Source organism: Salmo salar, chromosome 09, assembly GCF_965601325.2.
Source record: "Salmo salar chromosome 09, fSalSal1, whole genome shotgun sequence".
Lineage (NCBI taxonomy): Eukaryota > Metazoa > Chordata > Actinopteri > Salmoniformes > Salmonidae > Salmo > Salmo salar.
In genome coordinates this window covers 75196213-75219076 of record NC_138299.1, presented here as the reverse complement: position 1 = coordinate 75219076, position 22864 = coordinate 75196213, and the positions used below count along the sequence as shown (strand labels likewise).

The 22864-nt window shown below is 45.0% G+C and overlaps 1 protein-coding gene across 5 annotated transcripts in view; it reads left to right on the top strand.

Annotated features, from left to right (window-relative positions):
• LOC106611741 (disks large homolog 3) overlaps positions 1 to 22864 on the top strand; it is a 137983-nt gene that overhangs the window by 75721 nt on the left and 39398 nt on the right. For all 5 annotated transcript variants that reach the window (XM_082955905.1, XM_014212272.3, XM_045723912.2 and 2 more), the window contains 6 exons: positions 8728 to 8781; positions 11251 to 11301; positions 14616 to 14740; positions 15475 to 15644; positions 15914 to 16050; positions 18275 to 18419. In XM_082955905.1, coding sequence (XP_082812031.1) covers positions 8728 to 8781; positions 11251 to 11301; positions 14616 to 14740; positions 15475 to 15644; positions 15914 to 16050; positions 18275 to 18419 — 682 coding nt within the window. The remainder of the gene's footprint in view (positions 1 to 8727; positions 8782 to 11250; positions 11302 to 14615; positions 14741 to 15474; positions 15645 to 15913; positions 16051 to 18274; positions 18420 to 22864) is intronic.

The window sequence follows — 22864 nt, the reverse complement described above, 5'->3', positions numbered from 1 at the left end:
AGGAAGCTCACGACTAACAGTTCTTGTGGTTACTTTTCTTACAGAGGAAGTTTGGAACTCGGCGGTCCCAACTGAGGAGAGACGATTTTTACGCGCTACGAGCTCTAGCACTCAGTGGTCCCGTTCTGTGAGCTTGTGTGGCCTACCACTTCACAGTTGACCGGGGCAACTCTAGCAGGGCAGACATTTTTCGAACTGACTTGGTGGAAAGGTGGCATCCTATGACGGTGCCACAGTGAAAGTCACTGAGCTCTTCAGTAAGGCCATTCTACTGCCAATGTTTGTCTATGGAGATTGCATGGCTGTGTGCTTGATTTTATACACCTGTCAGCAACAGGTGTGACCTTTGTAAACATCAGTAGGTACTAGGCTTGAGCGGTATACAGGATATACCGGATACCAGGGTATTTGGAAATAGCCACGGGATGGTTTTTCAATACCTTCAAGCTATTTATTTTAAATGTTTTAATACATTTGATTACTTTTTAAGGAAATACCTGCAATCAACTTGGGCAATACAAAATCATGGTGGTCCCCAGTCACGTGTCACATCATTATGAAGCTCATGGTGGTCCCCAGTCACGTGTCACATCATTATGAAGCTCATGGTGGTCCCCAGTCACGTGTCACATGGTGTTTGTTTACAAGCACACAACGACAAGAGACCGGAGCCTTGTCACTCACTGTTGTGCAGCATGCGCCTGGTGATCTAATTACAGTATGGAGTTCACTACTATATGTTTTCCTGCTAGATATCTTAGAACTATTAAGTTAACTGTTTCAAATGTGCTAAATGCTCTGCAGTTGGGCATTTGATTTGCTAAGTGGTTAGCTTCTTCCAAAATCAAGCATTCACTTGGTAACAGCAGACAATCCCCTTCTGGATCAAGAGCCTTGCTGGCTAATATTTGTTTTGTGCATGCAGAATACTGTGAGTAGCATTTTGTTGTTACTTGTATACCAGTGGTGGTCGGGGCTGTTTAAGATGAGGGATTTTTTTTTTTTTTCTGAGCACAGCATTATTTCTATTACAGCATATTGGATGACTGTCATTCATATTCCATTCACCCAGCTCAATGTAAAATGATAGGTTTAGGCTACTTACTACATGATACAAACGTTTTCCCTATACCCATCATGAGGTTGCTACAACCTAGCCTATGAATGAAAGTTTACAACATAGGTGCACAGGTCGAGATAAATTTGAGTAATCAAGGTGACAGACATTGACACATTCAATACCACCGTGCACAATCTTGCTTGCATCTAGCTGATCTAAGGTGTAGTCATTAGTCCAACAGTTCAAACAATATATTGGTCAAATTCAGGTATGTTCCGTTTGCAACTGTTTAAGATATTTTTTCAACAGAATTGGCGGAATGAATACACCCTTGATCACATGCAAACACAGTTCACTTTCATAGCAGCTAGATCATTGTATAATTGCTTCTTGCATCCGCTCACCTTTTCCCTTTGCTTGTGGACTTCAGTGCACAATGCATCAGCTGTTGGTCTGTGACCAGGCGAAAAACCTTTCCAAGCCAAACCTTCATATCATAACCGCTACACACCACTTACATCGTTGTCACCATATTAGCTACCGTCAAGTCAACAACATAGCTAATAGAACTAACGCATTAGTAAACCCTCTACAATCATGCAGTACAGTGTACAGTTAGCACGCAGTTTAGCAGTTAAACCGGTGGGCCCCTGTGGCAATAAATTAATAAAACCAAAAGATTACCTTGACTTGGAAGAGTTCCAGTGTTGGATAGCCATAGCCAGCTAGCTAACATAGCATCCCTCTCTGTTTCAGCCGGGTGAGTAGGCTAAACTAGTTAGCTAGCTGCATTTGCTAGCTAAGTGAAAGGGGGGAAATGAAATATAGCTAGCTCTTTCTCTCTCTTGCTTCTCCTTTATTTTTAATGAAATGTATTTGTTCAAAACTGTTAAACTATTGTCTTTCTCTCTCTTTGAGTCAACTACTCACCACATTTTAAATACTGCAGTTCTTGCTAGCTGTAGCTTATGCTTTCACTGCTAGTTTCATTCTCTGATCCTTTGATTGGGTGGACAACATGTCAGTTCATGCTGCAAGAGCTCTGATAGGTTGGAGGATGTCCTCTGGAAGTTGTCATAATTACTGAGTAAGACTATGGAATTACGAGTCTCATAGGTTTTGTATTGAAGTCAATGTACTCAGAGGAGGACGGAAACTAGCTGTCCTCTGGCTACAGCATGGTGCTACCCTACAGAGTGCTGTTGAGGCTACTGTAGACCTTCAATGCAAAACAGTGTGTTTTAATCAATTATTTGTGACATGAATATATTCAGTATAGTTTCATAATTTTTTCACTATTTTAATGTACTTGTTAGCATTACTAAACATTAGATTACATAGTGTTAGTGAGGTTTGAAAACAGCACCCCTTGTGTTCAGTGCCGGTATTACAGAATATCACGGTATGGCACAAGGTCGGTATGAAGGTATGACAATCTGGATACCGCCCAAGCCTACTAGGTACTGTAGGGAAGGTTAAGATTGACTCTATTGGTCTTGGGCACACAATGTCTATATATTAGTAATCAGCACGAATGAGTGAAGGCAGAGGGAAAGCATCTCCTAATGGTACACATATCTTCAGACAGAACAGCCTCCATTACCCTGTAAGGGATCAGAGGCACTGTCATATTTCACTGGGATGTTGCCATTAGGCTGCCGTACAGGGCTGCCATACAGTATCAGTGTGCTCTGTAAAGGAGGATGGAGATGTCTGCTAAGGAACTGAGGGTTATTGTCTTGTCAGCATCTTGTTGCTATGCTCATGCCGAACCCTCCTGTACCCCAGGGAACTCAAGGAGTTAAAAACACCATAGAAATACTGCTGCAAGAGGAGGAGCTTGGATTTCATTTGAGGCGTGGCCTCAATATCTATTGCAGTGCCAACATATGACATCATCATATATAGGCTAATATTGTTTGTACTTTATTTTATGATACTGTTTTCACTGGTATTCACATGGAGTTTATATGAAATTAATAGGTATTTTCATGTAATTATTCAGAGAATGAATCGTAACTGTAATGAAAAATCGGGAAGGAATCAGATGAACAATTTAAAGGAGTAGCCTCACACTTCATTCACAAAAGAGGATTTTTTTTGAAGTTGTACTCTAGCTAGGTAGTGGAGACAGAGGGCGTCTGGGCATGTGGGCTCTGATTGGCAGTATTTAGTAGAGATGTGTAACCAACATAACTGACAGTCTCTCCCCAAGTCAGACCATTCCTGCTGGCCCCTCTGCTGTTTCATTCATTCATTGCAGGGGGAGGATTGTAGCTATAGTCCTAACGCGATGTGGACAGACAGGCAGTGTGCAGGTAGGCCAGCCAAGCTGATGCTGAGCCCATGGCCACGCATGTGTGACAGAGACACATAAGCTGCAGTCAGCGTCCTGAGAGGTGAACCAGGGAGAGGCAGCTAAGCGGGCCACGCAGCCAATGCGGGGCGAGCACGGGTTGTCATGGGAACACATTGATTATTTAACAATTTGGACGAAGCCTGTGCCCTACGCTTGCCAAGGTTTAGTGGGAGTCTTTGTAGCTTTGCAGTCCCGAGCCAACTCAGTGCTGTAAGGTGCAGTGCTGTTTTGAGATAATACATGAGGAAACAAGAATCATAGATTAATAGATGGATGAACGGATGAAAGGAGAGGAAGGAGGGAGGGAGGGAGGGAGGGGAGGGAGGGAGGGAGGGAGGGAGGGAGGGAGGGAGGGAGGGAGGGAGGGAGGGAGGGAAGTGTGGATGGAGGGAGGGAGGGAGGGATGGAACGAGGGATGATGGATGGATGAAAATAGGGAGGGAGGGAGGGAGGGAGGGAGGGAGGGAAGGAAGGAAGGAAGGAAGGAAGGAAGGAAGGAAGGAAGGAAGGAAGGAAGGAAGGAGAGGAAGGAAGGAAGGAAGGAAGGAAGGAAGGAAGGAAGGAAGGAAGGAAAGAATGAGGGAGGGAGGGAGGGAGGGAGGGAGGGAGGGAGGGAGGGAGGGAGGGAGGGAGGGAGGGAGGGAGGGAGGGAGGGAGGGAGGGAGGGAGGGAGGGAGGGAGGGAGGGAGGGAGGGAGGGATGGATGGATCAATAAATCAATAGATAACAATTTGGAGGACACTAACGTGAACAGATGGATGTATACAGATAGACATGAGTGTTTTTGTCTGGTATGTTGGTCATTTGGGATTGGTTGGTTGTAATGGTTGTACAGTCAGTCCTGTTGGGAGAGCAGCCTGAGCAGGGTGTGTCTTTATATGTGTGTGTCCTCTCCAAGCCTGCCCTGAGTCCTGAGCTGCAGGTGGACAAAAGTGAACAGCGACAGATGGCTGGGAAAACAGCACTTAATGATTACTGTTTGAATTAAAAGGAAATTAAGGGATTTTATGATAATTTTATCCAGATTTGGTTAATTCCCCCCATGCAGCTCAGTCACACCCTTATACCACATTTGGACGGTCGCCAACCTTTTTAACCAACGTCCTCCCGTTACCCTCTGCCCTTTCACCTCATCCGCCAGCCATCCCCATTTAACCCCCACAATCCCTGATACACACACACACACACACACACACACACACACACACACACACACACACACTCACACACACACACACACACACACACACACACACACACACACACACACACACACACACACACACACACAGACACACACACACACACACACACACACACACACACACACACACACACACACACACACACACACACACACACACACAGCACTGTACCCTGGTATTGTAAATGTGTGTTTATCTTGACCTCTGTGAGCCTAGAGATCAGACTGTGTAAGCCTCTCTCTCTCATGGACGTGGCCTGTCCAGGGCTCTCTTAGTCCCAGCAGAAAGAACAAGCTGTCTGCTACTGTATCTATGTCATAAAGCTGTGTGCGGCCAGGCCCACGCTGTTGCCCTGGCCCCACGGCCCCACGCTGTTGCCCTGGCCCCACGGCCCCATGCTGCTGCCCTGGCCCCACAGCCCCACGCTGATCAGCCCTCTTCTCCTCCAACCCAACTCCCACTTCAGAGACAACACACCAGTCTATGGCGGATTTAGGATTACACACGCAGAGATTATCTTCCCCTTTCTTTTTGTTTGCTTGTTAAGGGTGATACAGATACTGGGATTACCCACTTCAATCCCAGACAAGGATGCCATTTTTATTTTCAGACGGACAGTCTTGAAACCCTATGAGGTTTATAGTGCTATTATTTTAACATGCAGTGTTTTTTTTTTATCATTGATTAGCCGGCTAGGAAGTAACCTCTCTGCTGCTTATGATAAACTATTTTCTTCCTGCTGTTGTGCTTGTCTTTTGTGGTCCCTTGGCTGTGGCACTGGATTCAGTTCGCTAGCTTAGTCCAGTACAGTGACAGAGCAGAAATAGTCCCCACTGTGGCCCTCAGGCTCCGTCTCTCCACTACCTTACAGACGGCTTGTTCACTGGGACCTATGTCTGTGGGGGATGAATAGACCTCTTAAAGGCCTGGGTGTCTCCCCACAGTCTATGGTGCTGTGGCACACTGTGCATATCTAAAACACACACACACATACTTCTAAAAGCATGTAAAGGGAGCTGCTGCTACCTTAAACCTTTTGGTTTAGGTCTGATAAGAACATTTCTGCCCTGTATTTTTATGATAAACAGGAAATGCCTAAATGTGTGCAGTACATGAAAGACGTGCACACACAAGCACTGTCGCGAGCATCTGTTCATCCATATGCAGGTTACAAGCCATGATTGTGCCGAGTGAGGGACGTTTGTGCCGAGTGAGGGACGTTTGTGCCGAGTGAGGGACGTCACAGCTCGTCAGAGCCATAAAACTATACTGCAGATCTGAGGAAGAGGTCACGTCTACAGTATGTAGCTTTTACACTGGATCTTAAGTGGCGTTTGCGTGATAAGAGAAGTCACCGAGTGAAAATAAAATAACGAAGCTCTGGAACGATAACGAGACAAACTGGGGTTTAGCAGCTTGCATGTTGGATAATGAATGATGCCAATCAAAGGGAGTGAGGCTTAAATACACACACATACACCTCTAATTGTATGTCTGTGTATTTATATACCATGGCCCAGCATCAAAGGATTTATAACTCGAGCTGTGTAATAAATTGTGTGGTTCTTTTCTCTCAGGCTGTGACCTGTTATATTGGCGTGTTGCACCGTGCGTGCACCTCCTGTGTGAAAGAAGTGCCAGGTAGGAATACAAGAGCCGTGTACGTAAGGGAAAAACTTTTTCAAAACTTCTCTCAAGTGAACCTTCGATGCCGTCACTAAGGTGGAGAGACACTACGGAAATAAATGAACGAACGAGAGTCTGTGCCACGAAAGCAATCAGCCTGTAGCTGCAACGACCCCTTGACGCGTTTTAAGTAGTTAGGTCATTTGTAATATCACAGGCCATAGGCTGCCACATCACGCAGCCAAAACATGGAGAATGCATGTGTGCTCATCGTGTGGTGGAAGAAGATTAGAATCAAAGGGGATCAATAGGAGTCACTCCACATCAAAAAGCCCCAAGAATCTGGTTATGTGTGAATACTGGAGGGAGACAGTGAGGGGAGGCAGGGGGATGTGGAGGTAGTCAGGGACCAGTAGCTCCTTTCTGCTGGACTTCAGGCAGCCTTGGTCCCCTAGCTGCCACAGCAGCATCATCCCCTTACCCCCACAGCTCAATCAGATCAATAGAGAGAACAGCCAGTGGTCCAGCATTCCAGACTTATCAGGAGAGTCCATTACGCTCTGTGTCCAGTCCAGTCTACTGGTGCTATGTCCTGCTCCTCCTCTGTCTTCTTCTCTACTGAGAGCTGCTAGTCTTTCCGTAACATTTAACTGAGAATTACATTCACATCAGATCCTTGCGAGGGGACGTTTTCTAAGAAGAAATGATGTTGATAACTGCCGCCGTGACAGGCATTTCCTTGCAGTGCCCTCTGCTGCACTCTGTTTTGACTGGTGCCCCCTCCACAGGACCAGAACATCTCCTCTGATACAACATGCATGAGATGTTGAGAAATGAACGCCAGCCACTAGGGGGCGTAATGGAGCCTGAACAGACGGATTGTCTTCCTAAGAGATTTATTTCTGATCAAATCCAGGAATGGAAAAGTTTTTGTGTCTTACTGACCCTATAGACCAGCCATATTCAACAGGAGGACCGCGGTCCGGATCCAGACCCAGAATGAGGTCAATACGGGCCACGGGTCACAATTTCTTTATGAACTCAGTCAGATCTCAACCCCTGGTATTATATGAATACACATAAGACACGACAAAATGTTTAGAATTGCAGGAAATTTGCTTTAAAGGGTAACTCTCAACTCCGATTTCAGCCTTGTCCAACCTCATCAACAACAAAAAAATGCTTTCAAGTGAGAGGTTGTGGGTGGGGGGGAATTGCTCATAGATATTCATTTTGGATGTGGTTAAACATATTAGATCCCAACACCTTATCACTAAAGCATAGTTACCAGAATTCCACTGTCATGCTCTGATAATAAAATGATGTGCATCGCGAGCATATACGTCTCACATTGGTAAGGCGCCGAGTTCCTGCCATCTATTGCCACTTGCAGTGTAAGTTGGAATCCCCCGTGCAAAAAAAAAACGTTGAAGTGTGGATTTACATTTATTGCGGTATTGTGTTGGGAAGAAAAGTGCAATCATCATCTTGAAAATGAATATTAGGGTCTCAATTCAATCCAACCTGCACTGCAGTATTTACGCAGTAGCTCTTTTTTTGACAGATTGGTCGTGGGTACTGTATAAAAATCTACAACAGGTATGCGTTCACTTTTCAGAATTAGAAGTTTGTGGGCACGGGATGAATATTGTCAATTAAGGATTTGAGAGACAAAATATATAACTAGCCCATGTGGGATTAGAATTCGTAACCATTGAACTATGAGCCAACTTTTCTTAACGGACTGCACCACAATTCACTCATAGCCATTAGGAAAAAATACGAGTTGACCACCGTTGTCATTTATTTCTTGTTACGAAGGGAGTGTACATCTAGAAGGGAGTGTATTTCATACCGAACCCCTCGCTTGAGATGATGTAAACATCATGATGTCAATGATAGAGTTGAACTACTAGGGGCAAAAAGAGCTAGATTTACTTTTGCAACGAACTGTCGAAATGAAGACCAGAATTGACGTGTTTCAGAATAACTAATAACTTAAACATCTGGACTTCCCTGGAAGAAATCGCAGTGCTAGAGGCGTTACTACAGACCCGGGTTCATTCCCATAGGACGGCGCACAATTGGCCCAGCGTCGTCTGCGTTATGGGAGGCCATCAAAACATAGATGTGGTGTTGGATGCCAGACTTCAAGTTGTCATTTCCAGCGATCTAGAACAGGTAGTGAAAGTAGCGGACAGGACGAGGTGATTGTGATATCCTAGGTGATGGCCCAATGGTCCCAACACACACACAGTTTGTTCAAATGGAGTCTAACACAGGAAGCAGGCAATAATAACACCACTGGTCTGTTTTCCCCGCTCCTCATTCTCAGTCCTCACACCTACTGTAGCCATCATCCACCCATCCCCAGCGAGACACACACAACGACTGTTCCCATGGCATTCACTTACTGGCTCCTAGCTGCCACACACACACACTGAGGTAATGTTGTATCTCTTCCTCTATCTTTGCAGGCGAACCCTCCCCCCGTCATCGTCAACGCAGACTCACTGGATGCAGGCCCTTATGTAAGTATCTATTCTGTTGTCTCTCTGTGTGGATGGAGTATCTATTCTGTTGTCTCTCTGTGTGGATGGAGTATATATTCTGTTGTCTCTCTTTGTGGATGGAATATATATTATGTTGTCTCTCTGTGTGGATGGAGTGTCTATTCTTTTGCCGGTCTGTGTGGATGGAGTATATATTCTGTTGTCTCTCTGTGTGGATGGAGTATATATTCTGTTGTCTCTCTGTGTGGATGGAGTATCTATTCTGTTGTCTCTCTGTGTGGATGGAGTATATATTCTGTTGTCTCTCTGTGTGGATGGAGTATCTATTCTGTTGTCTCTCTGTGTGGATGGAGTATATATTCTGTTGTCTCTCTGTGTGGATGGAGTATATATTCTGTTGTCTCTCTGTGTGGATGGAGTATATATTCTGTTGTCTCTCTGTGTGGATGGAGTATCTATTCTGTTGTCTCTCTGTGTGGATGGAGTATATATTCTGTTGTCGCTCTGTGTGGATGGAGTATCTATTCTGTTGTCTCTCTGTGTGGATGGAGTATATATTCTGTTGTCTCTCTGTGTGGATGGAGTATATATTCTGTTGTCTCTCTGTGTGGATGGAGTATATATTCTGTTGTCTCTCTGTGTGGATGGAGTATATATTCTGTTGTCTCTCTGTGTGGATGGAGTATATATTCTGTGGTCTCTCTGTGTGGATGGAGTATATATTCTGTGGTCTCTCTGTGTGGATGGAGTATATATTCTGTTGTCTCTCTGTGTGGATGGAGTATATATTCTGTTGTCTCTCTGTGTGGATGGAGTATATATTCTGTTTTTCTCTCTTTGTAAATGGATGTGTCTCACAGTTGCAGCATCCTGCTGTGTTCACCATGTGGATCTATTTCATGATTTCTATTGACACTGTCCCTACAGCATGAATATGATGCAGTTATGCATTTAGTATGATAATGCAACATATTTAAATATCATATTTTTGTGTTCATTGTAAAAATATGGATATAATAGCCCAAACCAGCAATGCTATGTTTTATGTACAGGTACAGGGCCTTCAGAAAGTATTCACACCCCTTGACCTTTTCCACGTTGTGTTGTGTTACAGCCTGAATTTAAAATTGATTAATTTGAGATTGTTTTGTCTATGGCCGACACACAATACCCCATAATGTCAAAGTGGAATTATGTTTGTTGAAATGTTTACAAATTTGTTAAAAGTTGAAATGTCTTGAGTTAATAATTTTTCAACCCCTTTGTTATGGCAAGCCTAAATAAGTTCCGGATTTCACCATGAGGCCAGTGGTGACTTTAAAACAGTGACAGAGTTTAATGGCTGTGATAGGAGAAAACTGTGGATCAACAACATATAAAGTGTAATGTTTAGGGCAAATCCAATACAACACAATACTACTACCACTCTTCATATTTTCAAGTATATGGTATCAAACACATAGAAACCATGTTTGATGAGTTTGATAGCGTTCTATTTGTTCCGTTCCAGCCATTACTATGAGCCCGTCCTCCTCAATTACGGTGCCACCAACCTCCTGTGACAGAGCTTGATGAATGTGTCAGTATCGGTTATTGTGTGTTGATGGGTGAGAGAAAAAAACATTATTTAATTCATTTTGAATTCAGGCTGTAACACAACAAAATGTGGAATAAGTCAAGGGGTATGAATACTTTCTGAAGGCACTGTAACAGCCATAATAAAGGAAACACCAACATAAAGAGTCTTAATAGGGCATTGGGCCACAACGACACAGAACTGCTTCAATGCAGCTTGGCATAGATTCTACAAGTGTCTGGGACTCTATTTGAGGGATGCGACACTAATCTTCCACAAGAAATTCCATCATTTGATGTTTTGTTGGTGGTGGTGGTGGAAAACCCCGTCTCAGGCGCCGCTCCAGAATCTCCCATAAGTGTTCAATTGGGTTGAGATCTGGTGACTGAGACACACACACACACACACACACACACACACACACACACACACACACACACACACACACACACACACACACACACACACACACACACACACACACACACACACACACACACATCCTTTAAACCCCCTATGCTCCTTTGAGACCCCTCTTTCAAAGTCACTGAGATCTCTTCTAGCCATGGTAGGCAAAATAATGGCCTGCCCAGGATTTTTATACATGAACCTAAGCATGATGGGATGTTAATTGCTTAATTAACTCAGGAATCACACCTGTGTGGAAGCACCTGCTTTCAATATACTTTGTATCCCTCATTTACGCAAGTGTTTCCTTTATTTTGGCAGTTACCTGTATGTCTGTGTTCAAGTCTATGGTAATTAAAAATGATTATACTGAGATGAAAGATCACAGTCAATGTTCTTTTATCCTTTTCTGTTTTATATTATTTGTACGGTGTTTTCATGTGGGATGATGATGATGATGAAGATGGTGATGTAAATTACATGTATGTGTTCTGTGTTGACAGGTAAATGGCAGTGATGGGATGTATAAATATGACGAGATCATCTTGGAAAGGGTGAGGTTCACTAAAACATTTATAACCACTTATTATGTTCACGTCTTGTGATCAGATGTGTTCTTTTCAAAGCCTTTTGTTAAACACATCAGCTTTTCCCGCTAGATGGCAGTAAGCAGCTCTCTTTGGCTTGAAGGTTTCTCAGTACAATAAATGTTGCATATACACTGAACAAAAATATAATCGCAACATGTAAAGTGTTGGTCCCATGTTCCATGAGCTGAAATAAAAGATCCCAGAAATGTTCCATACGCACAAAAAGCTTATTTGTGTCAAATGTTGTACACAAATTAGTTGACATTCCTATTAGTGAGCATTTCTCCTTTGCCAAGATAATCCATCCACCTGACAGGTGTGGTATATCAAGAAGCTGATTAAACAGCATGATCATTACACAGGTGCACCTTGTGCTGGGGACAATAAAAGGCCACTTTAAAATGTGCAGTTTTGTCACACAACACAATGCCACATATGTCTCAAGTTTTGAGGGAGCGTGCAATTGGCACTCTGACTGCAGGAATGTCCACCAGAGCTGTTGCCAGAGAATTGAATGTTCATTTCTCTACCATCATCTGCCTTCAATGTCATTTTAGAGAATTTGGCAGTACGTTCAACCGGCCTCATAACCACAGACCACGTGTAACAACGGGGGGTGCTGATGAGTATTTCTGTCTGTAATAAACCCTTTTGTGGGGAAAAACGAATTCTGATTGGCTGAGCCTGGCTCCTCAGTGGGTGGGCCTGGCTGGCTAGTGGGTAGGCTTATGCCTTCCAAGGCCCACCCATGGCTGAACCCCTGCCCAGTCATGTGAAATCCATAGATTATGGCCTAATGAATTCATTTCAATTGACTGATTTCCTTAAACTGTAACTCAGTAAAAACTTTTAAATTGTTACATGTTGCATTTATATTTTTGTTCAGTATAATATATTATAGAAAACCAAAGCAAATGATTTCTCTATCACATATGACATTTTGAATATCTTACATATAGTAATTCTATACGTAGGAGTGATAAAGATTATGACGTCAGTATACATCAGTCTTTGGAACAGCGGCGTCATCGTCAGACCCCTATATGCCTCACACTGCATCTTTAAGCAGCACACATATTAAATATTTCTTACGTCCTCTCCCCATACACACACACTCTCAGAAGCACTGACAGTTGCACTTGTCAGTGGCAGAGTTCAGCCAATAAGTGGAGGGCAGACATCCTGTATATTCCTACTCTCGTTATTCCACCCACAGATAGATGCAGGGCTGTTTTCTCCATCTCCCCCTCTGAGTGGCATTTCTGCATGCAGAGGCTTAAATAAACTAGATCAAATCACACTTTAAAAGGACTGTGGGTGGGTAACAGTTGATGGTCGGGCCCAGTGCACTCCTTTAGGATTGGGAGAAGCGCACTGGGAGGCCTCAGCCTCCCTCTGTCCTAATTGGTTGCGACCGTTGCTCATTAATTATAGAAAAGAATAAAGTGAAGTCTTTTCTCAGCTGTCTTGTTTGGAGCCTGTCTCTGCAGCTGTCAGATAGAACAGCATGCCTAGCCCCACTGGATCCAAATGGGTGCTTTGTCATGCTGAGGGAGAGGTGGGGGGGAGGGGGGGGGGCATAGATATATGGAGAGAAGAAAGGAAAGTTGTGTGCCAAGTCTTTAGAGAAATGAAACTTCCCTGACTCTCATCTTCTCTTCCACTTATGAATCCGTCCGTAAGAAAAAAAAACATTAGACCCACACCATTTGGACTGCTTTGTCTTACATTTAGAATAAAGTGACCTGATCTCAGTATGTATACTGAACAAAAATATAAACGCAACATGCAACACTTTCAAAGATTTCACTGAGTTACAGTTCATATAAGAAAATCAGTCAATTGAAATGAATTCATTAGGCCCTAATCAATGGATTTCACATGACTGGGCAGGGGTTCAGCCATGGGTGGGCCTTGGAAGGCATAAGCCTACCCACTAGGCAGCCAGGCCCACCCACTGAGGAGCCAGGCCCAACCAATCAGAATGAGTTTCTGCCAACAAAAGGGCTTTATTACAGAAGAAATTCTCCTCAGCTCATGAAACATGGGACCAACACTTCTGATGTTGTGTTTATATTTGTGTTCAGTATAGTATAAAGCACACTGAATGGGAGGAAAATGCACACACATGTATGAGAAAGTGCCGTGGTCATCAACAATGTTGAATTCCCCTGAGCGGTCTGCATAGATCTCATGTTCCCCTGAGCGGTCTGCATAGATCTCATGTTCCCCTGAGCGGTCTGCATAGATCTCATGTTCCCCTGAGCGGTCTGCATAGATCTCATGTTTCCCTGAGCGGTCTGCATAGATCTCATGTTCCCCTGAGCGGTCTGCATAGAGCTCATGTTCCCCTGAGCGGTCTGCATAGATCTCATGTTCCCCTGAGCGGTCTGCATAGATCTCATGTTCCCCTGAGGGGTCTGCATAGAGCTCATGTTCCCCTGAGCGGTCTGCATAGAGCTCATGTTCCCCTGAACGGTCTGCATAGATCTCATGTTCCCCTGAGCGGTCTGCATAGAGCTCATGTTCCCCTGAGCGGTCTGCAAAGATCTCATGTTCCCCTGAGCAGTCTGCATAGATCTCATGTTCCCCTGAGAGGTCTGCATAGATCTCATGTTCCCCTGAGCGGTCTGCATAGATCTCATGTTCCCCTGAGAGGTCTGCAAAGATCTCATGTTCCCCTGAGGTCTGCAAAGATCTCATGTTCCCCTGAGCGGTCTGCATAGATCTCATGTTCCCCTGAGAGGTCTGCATAGATCTCATGTTCCCCTGAGAGGTCTGCATAGATCTCATGTTCCCCTGAGAGGTCTGCATAGATCTCATGTTCCCCTGAGCGGTCTGAATAGATCTCATGTTCCCCTGAGCGGTCTGAATAGATCTCATGTTCCCCTGAGCGGTCTGAATAGAGCTCATGTTCCCCTGAGACTCCTATACCATTAAGAAGCCCCTTATCCCACTGACCTTGAGTCCACACTCCTAGAGTGGGACGCAACCCATCACTTATGCAGTAGAGCTGTGTCTGCGTGTGAACGTGTGCACGGCTGAATGCTCATGTGCGTGTTTGTGTGTGTGTGTGTCTATTGTGTCTCTCTACTGTATGTGTAATCGAGTCAAATCAAGCTCTATTTACACAGCACATTTCAGACATGGAACGCAGCGCAATGTTCTTCACAGGAAAAAAAAATGAATAAAAAACAATGAAAGTAGGAGCTGAAATATTTACTACACAACAAACAAAAGATAAAAAAGAAGATCCCTGCCTCATAACCCTTCTGCAGGGTAACTCTGGCCTGGGCTTCAGCATCGCTGGAGGGATGGACAATCCACACATCCCAGATGACCCAGGGATCTTCATCACCAAGATCATCCCTGGAGGAGCTGCAGCTATGGATGGCAGGCTGGGGTGAGTTAGTCCCCTTCTCTCTTTCCTTCTCTCTCTTTTTCTCTCTCTCTCTGTCACTCTACCATGTCCCGCCTGGCAGCCAGAGCTCTGTGTGTGTGTGTGTGTATGTGTGTGTGTGTGTGTCTCTACAGCTCTCTGCCACCGGGCTCTGTTTGTGTTTCCACTAAGTTATGATTCACTGGGAAACCAAAGCCTAGAAAAATGTATATGATATTGAGTGCTTTTGGTGTGGGGCTGGTGTGTGTGTGTGTGTGTGTGTGTGTGTGTGTGTGTGTGTGTGTGTGTGTGTGTGTGTGTGTGTGTGTGTGTGTGTGTGTGTGTGTGTGTGTGTGTGTGTGTGTGCGCACGCATTTTTGACTTCATTCAGTCCATATTGTAGAGCCTGTGGATTGACTGGGCGTACATGTATTTGATTCAGTCCATATTGTAGAGCCTGTGGATTGACTGGGGGTACAGGTTTTTGATTCAGTCCATATTGTAGAGCCTGTGGATTGACTGGGCGTACATGTATTTGATTCAGTCCATATTGTAGAGCCTGTGGATTGACTGGGGGTACAGGTTTTTGATTCAGTCCATATTGTAGAGCCTGTGGATTGACTGGGGATGCATGTATTTGATTCAGTCCGTATTGTAGAGCCTGTGGATTGACTAGGGTTGCATGTATAGCATGCATGTGTTTTAACAGTACTAGCAACATTGTCAAATATGAACTTTGTTTCCCCTCGTCTCCCCAGGGTGAATGACTGTGTGCTGCGTGTGAACGAGGTGGATGTGTCTGAGGTGGTCCACAGCCGGGCGGTGGAGGCCCTGAAAGAGGCTGGCCCTGTGGTCAGGCTGCTGGTCAGGAGAAGACAGGCCCCTCCTGAGACCATCCTGGAGATCAACCTGCTCAAGGGGCCCAAAGGTCAGCGATATACACTATATACAAGAATGAATCCTCATTGTGAGGGACAGGATTTTCTAGGCCCCTATAACTTAACTAAACCCCTGTTTCCTTGGGAAATTCCAATTCAACTCTGAAATTGGAACATAAATTGAGATTATTTCCGAGAACCTGAATTTAAGTTACTATTCTTCACTTAGCTGTCTAAAAGGAAGTGGAATTGACCCCAACCCCTAGAGATCAGCCTGTGAACCAGTACTGACTGTCCTCTGTGTGCTTCTCACCCCCAGGCCTTGGCTTCAGCATCGCTGGGGGGATCGGCAACCAGCACATCCCTGGAGACAACAGCATCTACATCACAAAGATCATTGAGGGCGGGGCCGCGCAGAAAGACGGACGGCTGCAGACCGGAGACCGCCTGCTAGCTGTAAGAACACATCTACTCTGGTCCTTCCTTCATTAACTGATGTAGCGGAGGTGGTTTGTCTTAAGCTCAGCAGCCTAACACAGTCTTGTTCCATACACAGTCAATCACACAGATACTGAGCTCTGATGGATGCCCAAGGACACTCTTGATTCTCTTACTGTAATGTTATGATGTACTGTATTGTCCCCGAGGAGAAACTTGACTCGTCAAGTATGCTGCTGCTTCCACATAAGTACATAGAATCAATTGTGACTAGGGGGCAGTTCCACATGATGAAGGCCTACAGTTTATATCTGTTCAGCCTGCGTATAGACACCCTGTAGCCTCCTCGATGGCATCAGCTAGAACTCTGGTATCCTGGAAAATGTCCTGGAGGTCATGCCTATTATCTACCCTGCTGTCTTGGTCATTCTCAAGGTTTAGGCTTTGAGCTGTTAGGTTAGCAAACCATGTGAAAATGCCATCGTGTAGGGTTGACTTAATGGAGGATTTATAGAAGAGGAGATGATCTTCTGGTTGACTCCATAGATCCTGAGTCCACGCAGGAAGTGCAAGCGCTGTTGGAGGCCGCTGCCATCGCTCTGCTCCCTGCCGGTGTAGCAGCTCCTCTGGCACGTCACTCAGCAGGCCGCCCGGGGATTGATCTCCATAGTCCCGTAGTGCTAGGAGCTCCTTCCTGGTGTATGTCCATGAAGCTCGATCACCCTGTGCCAGGTGCGGCGTCGTAGCAGTAGAACATTGCGTGATGCTGAAAATAATCAGCTATGTTAGTAGTAGTCCAGGAATCCTTGCCAGTCACTCGTGCGTTAAATGCAAAATAGTGCGCATTACTTTACCCAGTTTGTGACAAAACAAACAAACAAACAACGTTTGGCAGCAGCAGCACTCGTGTCCATGGCCACTTGCAGAGCAGCACCAGAGTTCTTTTTTATGTGATCTTTACTCTCCATCCCCACCTACATTCATACCCTGCACACATCAGGACACTGATCTACATTCATACCCTGCACACATCAGGACACTGATCTACATTCATACCCTGCAAACATCAGGACACTGATCTACATTCATACCCTGCACACATCAGGACACTGATCTACATTCATACCCTGCACACATCAGGACACTGATCTACATTCATACCCTGCACACATCAGGACACTGATCTACATTCATACCCTGCACACATCAGGACACTGATCTACATTCATACCCTGCACACATCAGGACACTGATCTACATTCATACCCTGCACACATCAGGACACTGATCTACATTCATACCCTGCACACATCAGGACACTGATCTACATTCACACCCTGCGCACATCAGGACACTGATCTACATTCATACCCTGCACACATCAGGACACTGATCTACATTCATACCCTGCACACATGCCTCTATGTGCCCTTCCCTGGCCGTTTCTCAAGAGAGCCAGGCAACACTCTTCAGCGTTTATGGCCATGTGTGTGACTGATACGGTGCTGCAGACCGGGCTCAAACTTCCCGGCTGCTCACCGGGCATATTCTATTCCACACTGGCAGAAGATAAATTGGACCGCCTGCCAGGCTGAATGATTGACAACGCTGTTTGAAGAATATGAGATGTGTTTAAGGCTGTTTTACATAAAAACAAAGTAATTAAGGCACTACAACCTTTGTGGGGGGAGAGCTGTGCGGACGGCCGTATTGATCATTTGTGCTGTTTGATTAAAGTGTTTTCCCAAATCCATGATTTTATCTGTAGACACAATGATGCAGACGTGGTGGCTCCCGGAGTAAACAATCTCTATTATAATATAAAGCAGCTCTCTTCAAAACCTTTGACATATTTTCAAATCATATCCAATGTTATTTGTCACATGCCCCGAATACAGGTGACTTTACCGTGAAATACTTACTAACGAGCCCTTTCCCTACAATGCAGAGTTAAAATGTACGAAAATTAGCAAATAAAAATCTAAAATAGTAACACAATAAAAACTATACGGAATCTATATACAAGGAGTACCGGTACCGAGTCAGTCGGGTTGGAGCACGTAAGATGTGGACCATCTCCGTCGGCGCCATCTAATGCTCGCATATCACACGTTGTATCTTAGTAGGACACAGTAACAGTAGTGTATGATTGATTTGGGTGTGGCTCAGGCAAACTAAGAGAGGTAGCTATAAGCCTCGGTGTTGTGGACCTGAGGATTTCCCTGTGGTCTGTGTGCTCCAGGTGAACAACATCATCCTGCAGGACGTGCGTCACGAGGAAGCGGTGGCGGCGCTGAAGAACACTTCTGACATGGTCTACCTCAAGGTGGCCAAGCCCGGACCCGTGCACCTCAACGACATGTACGCCCCTCCGGACTACTCCAGCAGTACGTACCTTCTTCTGCTAGCAACTGTAGTCCACTGTAGCTCAAACATAAACACTCCCACTCTCCTACCCTCATACTGCTTATAATGCATCCAACTACACTTTTATATCCCAGGCCTTGCCTCAATGGTACCAGCACACACTTTTTGTTAATATTTTTTTTTATGTTTGTACTTTTTACCCCTTTTTCTCCCCAATTTCGTGATATCTAACTGGTAGTTCCAGTCTTGCCCCATCGCTGCAACACTCGGGAGAGGCGAAGGTCGAGAGCCATGCGTCCTCCGAAACACGACCCTGCCAAGCCGCACTGCTTCTTGACACAATGCCCACTTAACCCGGAAGCCAGCCGCACCAACGTGTCGGAGGAAACAATGTACACCTGGCGACCGTGTCAGCGTGCATACGCCCGGCCCGCCACAGGAGTCGCAAGAGCGCGACGGGACAAGGACATCCCGGCCAGGCCAAACCCGGACGACGCTGGGCCAATTGTCCACCGCCTCATGGGTCTCCCAGTCGCGGACGGCTGCGACACAGCCTGGTATCGAACTCATTGCCGCTAGCACTGCGATGCAGTACCTTAGATCGCGGTGCCACTCGGGAGGCCCACAGTTTATTTTAATGGAAGACCACAGGAACCCTGCTGTAATAACACTGGCTCTCTATTCACACCGCTCATTATCATTTCATACCTCAACCTCAAAAACAAACCCCGGCAACAGTTGTGTGAAGAATGCTCTGTTGATTAGCATTAACTCTAGGTGTACATCATTGTCCCTGTAACAGGGATGATTATAGATTATCTTAGTGAGTGGTAGAGCTGCTTCAGTGTGTTCTCCGCAGCGCAGCTGTGCCCAGACTCCTACATGGTGAGCACACACTGCTGCCCACTGAAACAGCTCTGTCTGTCTGTCTCTCTCTCCCACTGAGTGGGGAGGCTTTCTCACATCCCACATGCCTGCTCAGGAGAACCCACGGCCTGGGGCTCTTGCCAGCCACACACATCGATTTACAGAAGAGCCACACACAAACACACACACACACCTGTACTTGACTATATGTAATTATTACAGGTATACTATATGGCACCAAACAATATGCATGTCAACCAGTGGTTTATTATCAAAGGGCCTGTACAGTAGGACTGTGCATTAAAACAAACAAAATATTTAATTTAAATTTAAATATAATTTAAATATATTGTGTCCGTAAAATGTATGTAGTATGTATGAGCTGGAAGTAGAAGCCTAAGTGTTGTTATCCATTAGTTTACTCCAATTAGTGGAGGGGTGGTAGGGTTAGGGGAAAATAATAAAGGAAAATACATTAAAAAATTATATATATATATATATACTGCTCAAAAAAATAAAGGGAACACTTAAACAACACATCCTAGATCTGAATGAAAGAAATAATCTTATTTAATACTTTTTTCTTTACATAGTTGAATGTGCTGACAACAAAATCACACAAAAATAATCAATGGAAATCCAATTTATCAACCCATTGAGGTCTGGATTTGGAGTCACACTCAAAATTAAAGTGGAAAACCACACTACAGGCTGATCCAACTTTGATGTAATGTCCTTAAAACAAGTCAAAATGAGGCTCGGTAGTGTGTGTGGCCTCCACATGCCTGTATGACCTCCCTACAACGCCTGGGCATGCTCCTGATGAGGTGGCGGTTGGTCTCCTGAGGGATCTCCTCCCAGACCTGGACTAAAGCATCCGCCAACTCCTGGACAGTCTGTGGTGCAACGTGGTGTTGGTGGATGGAGCGAGACATGATGTCCCAGATGTGCTCAATTGGATTCAGGTCTGGGGAACGGGCGGGCCAGTCCATAGCATCAATGCCTTCCTCTTGCAGGAACTGCTGACACACTCCAGCCACATGAGGTCTAGCATTGTCATGCATTAGGAGGAACCCAGGGCCAACCGCACCAGCATATGGTCTCACAAGGGGTCTGAGGATCTCATCTCGGTACCTAATGGCAGTCAGGCTACCTCTGGCGAGCACATGGAGGGCTATGCGGCCCCCCAAAGATATGCCACCGCACACCATGACTGACCCACCGCCAAACCGGTCATGCTGGAGGATGTTGCAGGCAGCAGAACGTTCTCCACGGCGTCTCCAGACTCTGTCACGTGCTCAGTGTGAACCTGCTTTCATCTGTGAAGAGCACAGGGCGCCAGTGGCGAATTTGCCAATCTTGGTGTTCTCTGGCAAATGCCAAACGTCCTGCACGGTGTTGGGCTGTAAGCACAACCCCCACCTGTGGACGTCGGGCCCTCATACCACCCTCATGGAGTCTGTTTCTGACCGTTTGAGCAGACACATGCACATTTGTGGCCTGCTGGAGGTCATTTTGCTGGGCTCTGGCAGTGCTTCTCCTGCTCCTCCTTGCACAAAGGCGGAGGTAGTTGCTGGGTTGTTGCCCTCCTACGGCCTCCTCCACGTCTCCTGATGTACTGGCCTGTCTCCTGGTAGCGCCTCCGTGCTCTGGACACTACGCTGACAGACACAGCAAACCTTCTTGCCACAGCTCGCATTGATGTGCCATCCTGGATGAGCTGCACTACCTGAGCCACTTGTGTGGGTTGTAGACTACCACTAGAGTGAAAGCACCTCCAGCATTCAAAAGTGACCAAAACATCAGCCAGGAAGCATAGGAACTGAGAAGGGGTCTGTGGTCCCCACCTGCAGAACCACTCCTTTATTGGGGGTGTCTTGCTAATTGCCTATAATTTCCACCTGTTGTCTATTCCATTTGCACAACAGCATGTGAAATTTATTTTCAATCAGTGTTGCTTCCTAAGTGGACAGTTTGATTTCACAGAAGTGTGATTGACTTGGAGTTACATTGTGTTGTTTAAGTGTTCCCTTTATTTTTTTGAGCAGTATATATATATATATATATATATATATATAGTAGCAGTCAAAAGTTTGGACACACCTACTATTTCAAGGGTAGTTCTTCATTTTTACTATTTTCTACATTGTAGAATAATAGTGAAGACATCAAAACTATGAAATAACACATATGGAATCATGTAGTAACCAAAAAGTGTGAAACAAATCAAAATATATTTTATATTTGAGATTCTTCAAAGTAGCCACCCTTTGCCTTGATGTCAGATTTGTACACTCTTGGCATTCTTTCAACCAGCTTCACCTGGACTGCTTTTCCAACAGTCTTGAAGGAGTTCCCACATATGCTGAGCACTTGTTGGCTGCTTTTCCTTCACTCTGCTGTCCAACTCGTTTATTCTAAATAAATCACTTACAGTGTCACCAGCAAAGCACCCCCACACCATCACACCTGCTCCTTCATGATTCACGGTGGGAACCACACATGCGGAGATCATCCGTTCACCAATTCTGCGTCTCACAAAGACACGGCAGTTGGAACCATAAATGTCATATTTGAACTCATCAGATCAAAAGATAGATTTCCACCGGTCTAATGTCCATTGCTCGTGTTTCTTGGCCCAAGCATGTCTCTTCTTCTTATTGGTGTAATTTAGTAGTGGTTTCTTTGCAGCAATTCGACCATGAAGGCCTGATTCACGTAGTCTCCTCTGAACAGTTGATGTTGAGATGTGTCTGTTACTTGAACTATGTGAAGCATTTATTTGGGCTGCAATTTCTGAAGCTGGTAACTCTAATGAACTTATCCTCTGCAGCAGAGGTAACTCTGGGTCTTCCTTTCCGGTGGCGGTCCTCATGAGAGCCAGTTTCGTTATAGCACTTGATGGTTTTTGCGACTGCACTTGAAGAAACTTTCAAGTTCTTGAAATGTTCCGTATTGACTGACCTTCATGTCATAAAGTAATGATGGACTGTCATTTCTCTTTGCTTATTTGAGCTGTTCTTGCCGTAATATGGACATGGTCTTTTACCAAATAGGGATATCTTCTGTATACCACTCTTACCTTGTCACAACACAAATGATTGGCTCCAACGCGATAAAGGACAGACGTTCCGCTAGCGGAACCCCGTTCCGCCAGCGGAACCCCTAGCCAACAGCCAATGGCATCGCACGGCGCGAAACACAAAACCAACTAAAATACCACAATTCAATTTTCTCAAACAATCAACTATTTTACACCATTTTAAAGATAAGACTCTCGTTAATCTAACCACATTGTCCGATTTCAAAAAGGCTTTACAGCGAAAGCAAAACATTAGATTATGTCAGGAGAGTACATAGCCACAAATAATCACACAGCCATTTTCAAAGCAAGCATATATGTCACAAAAACCCAAACCACAGCTAAATGCAGCACTAACCTTTGATGATCTTCATCAGATGACACTCCTAGGACATTATGTTATACAATACATGCATGTTTTGTTCAATCAAGTTCATATTTATGTCAAAAACCAGCTTTTTACATTAACATGTGATGTTCAGAACTAGCATACCCACCGAAAACTTCCGGTGAATT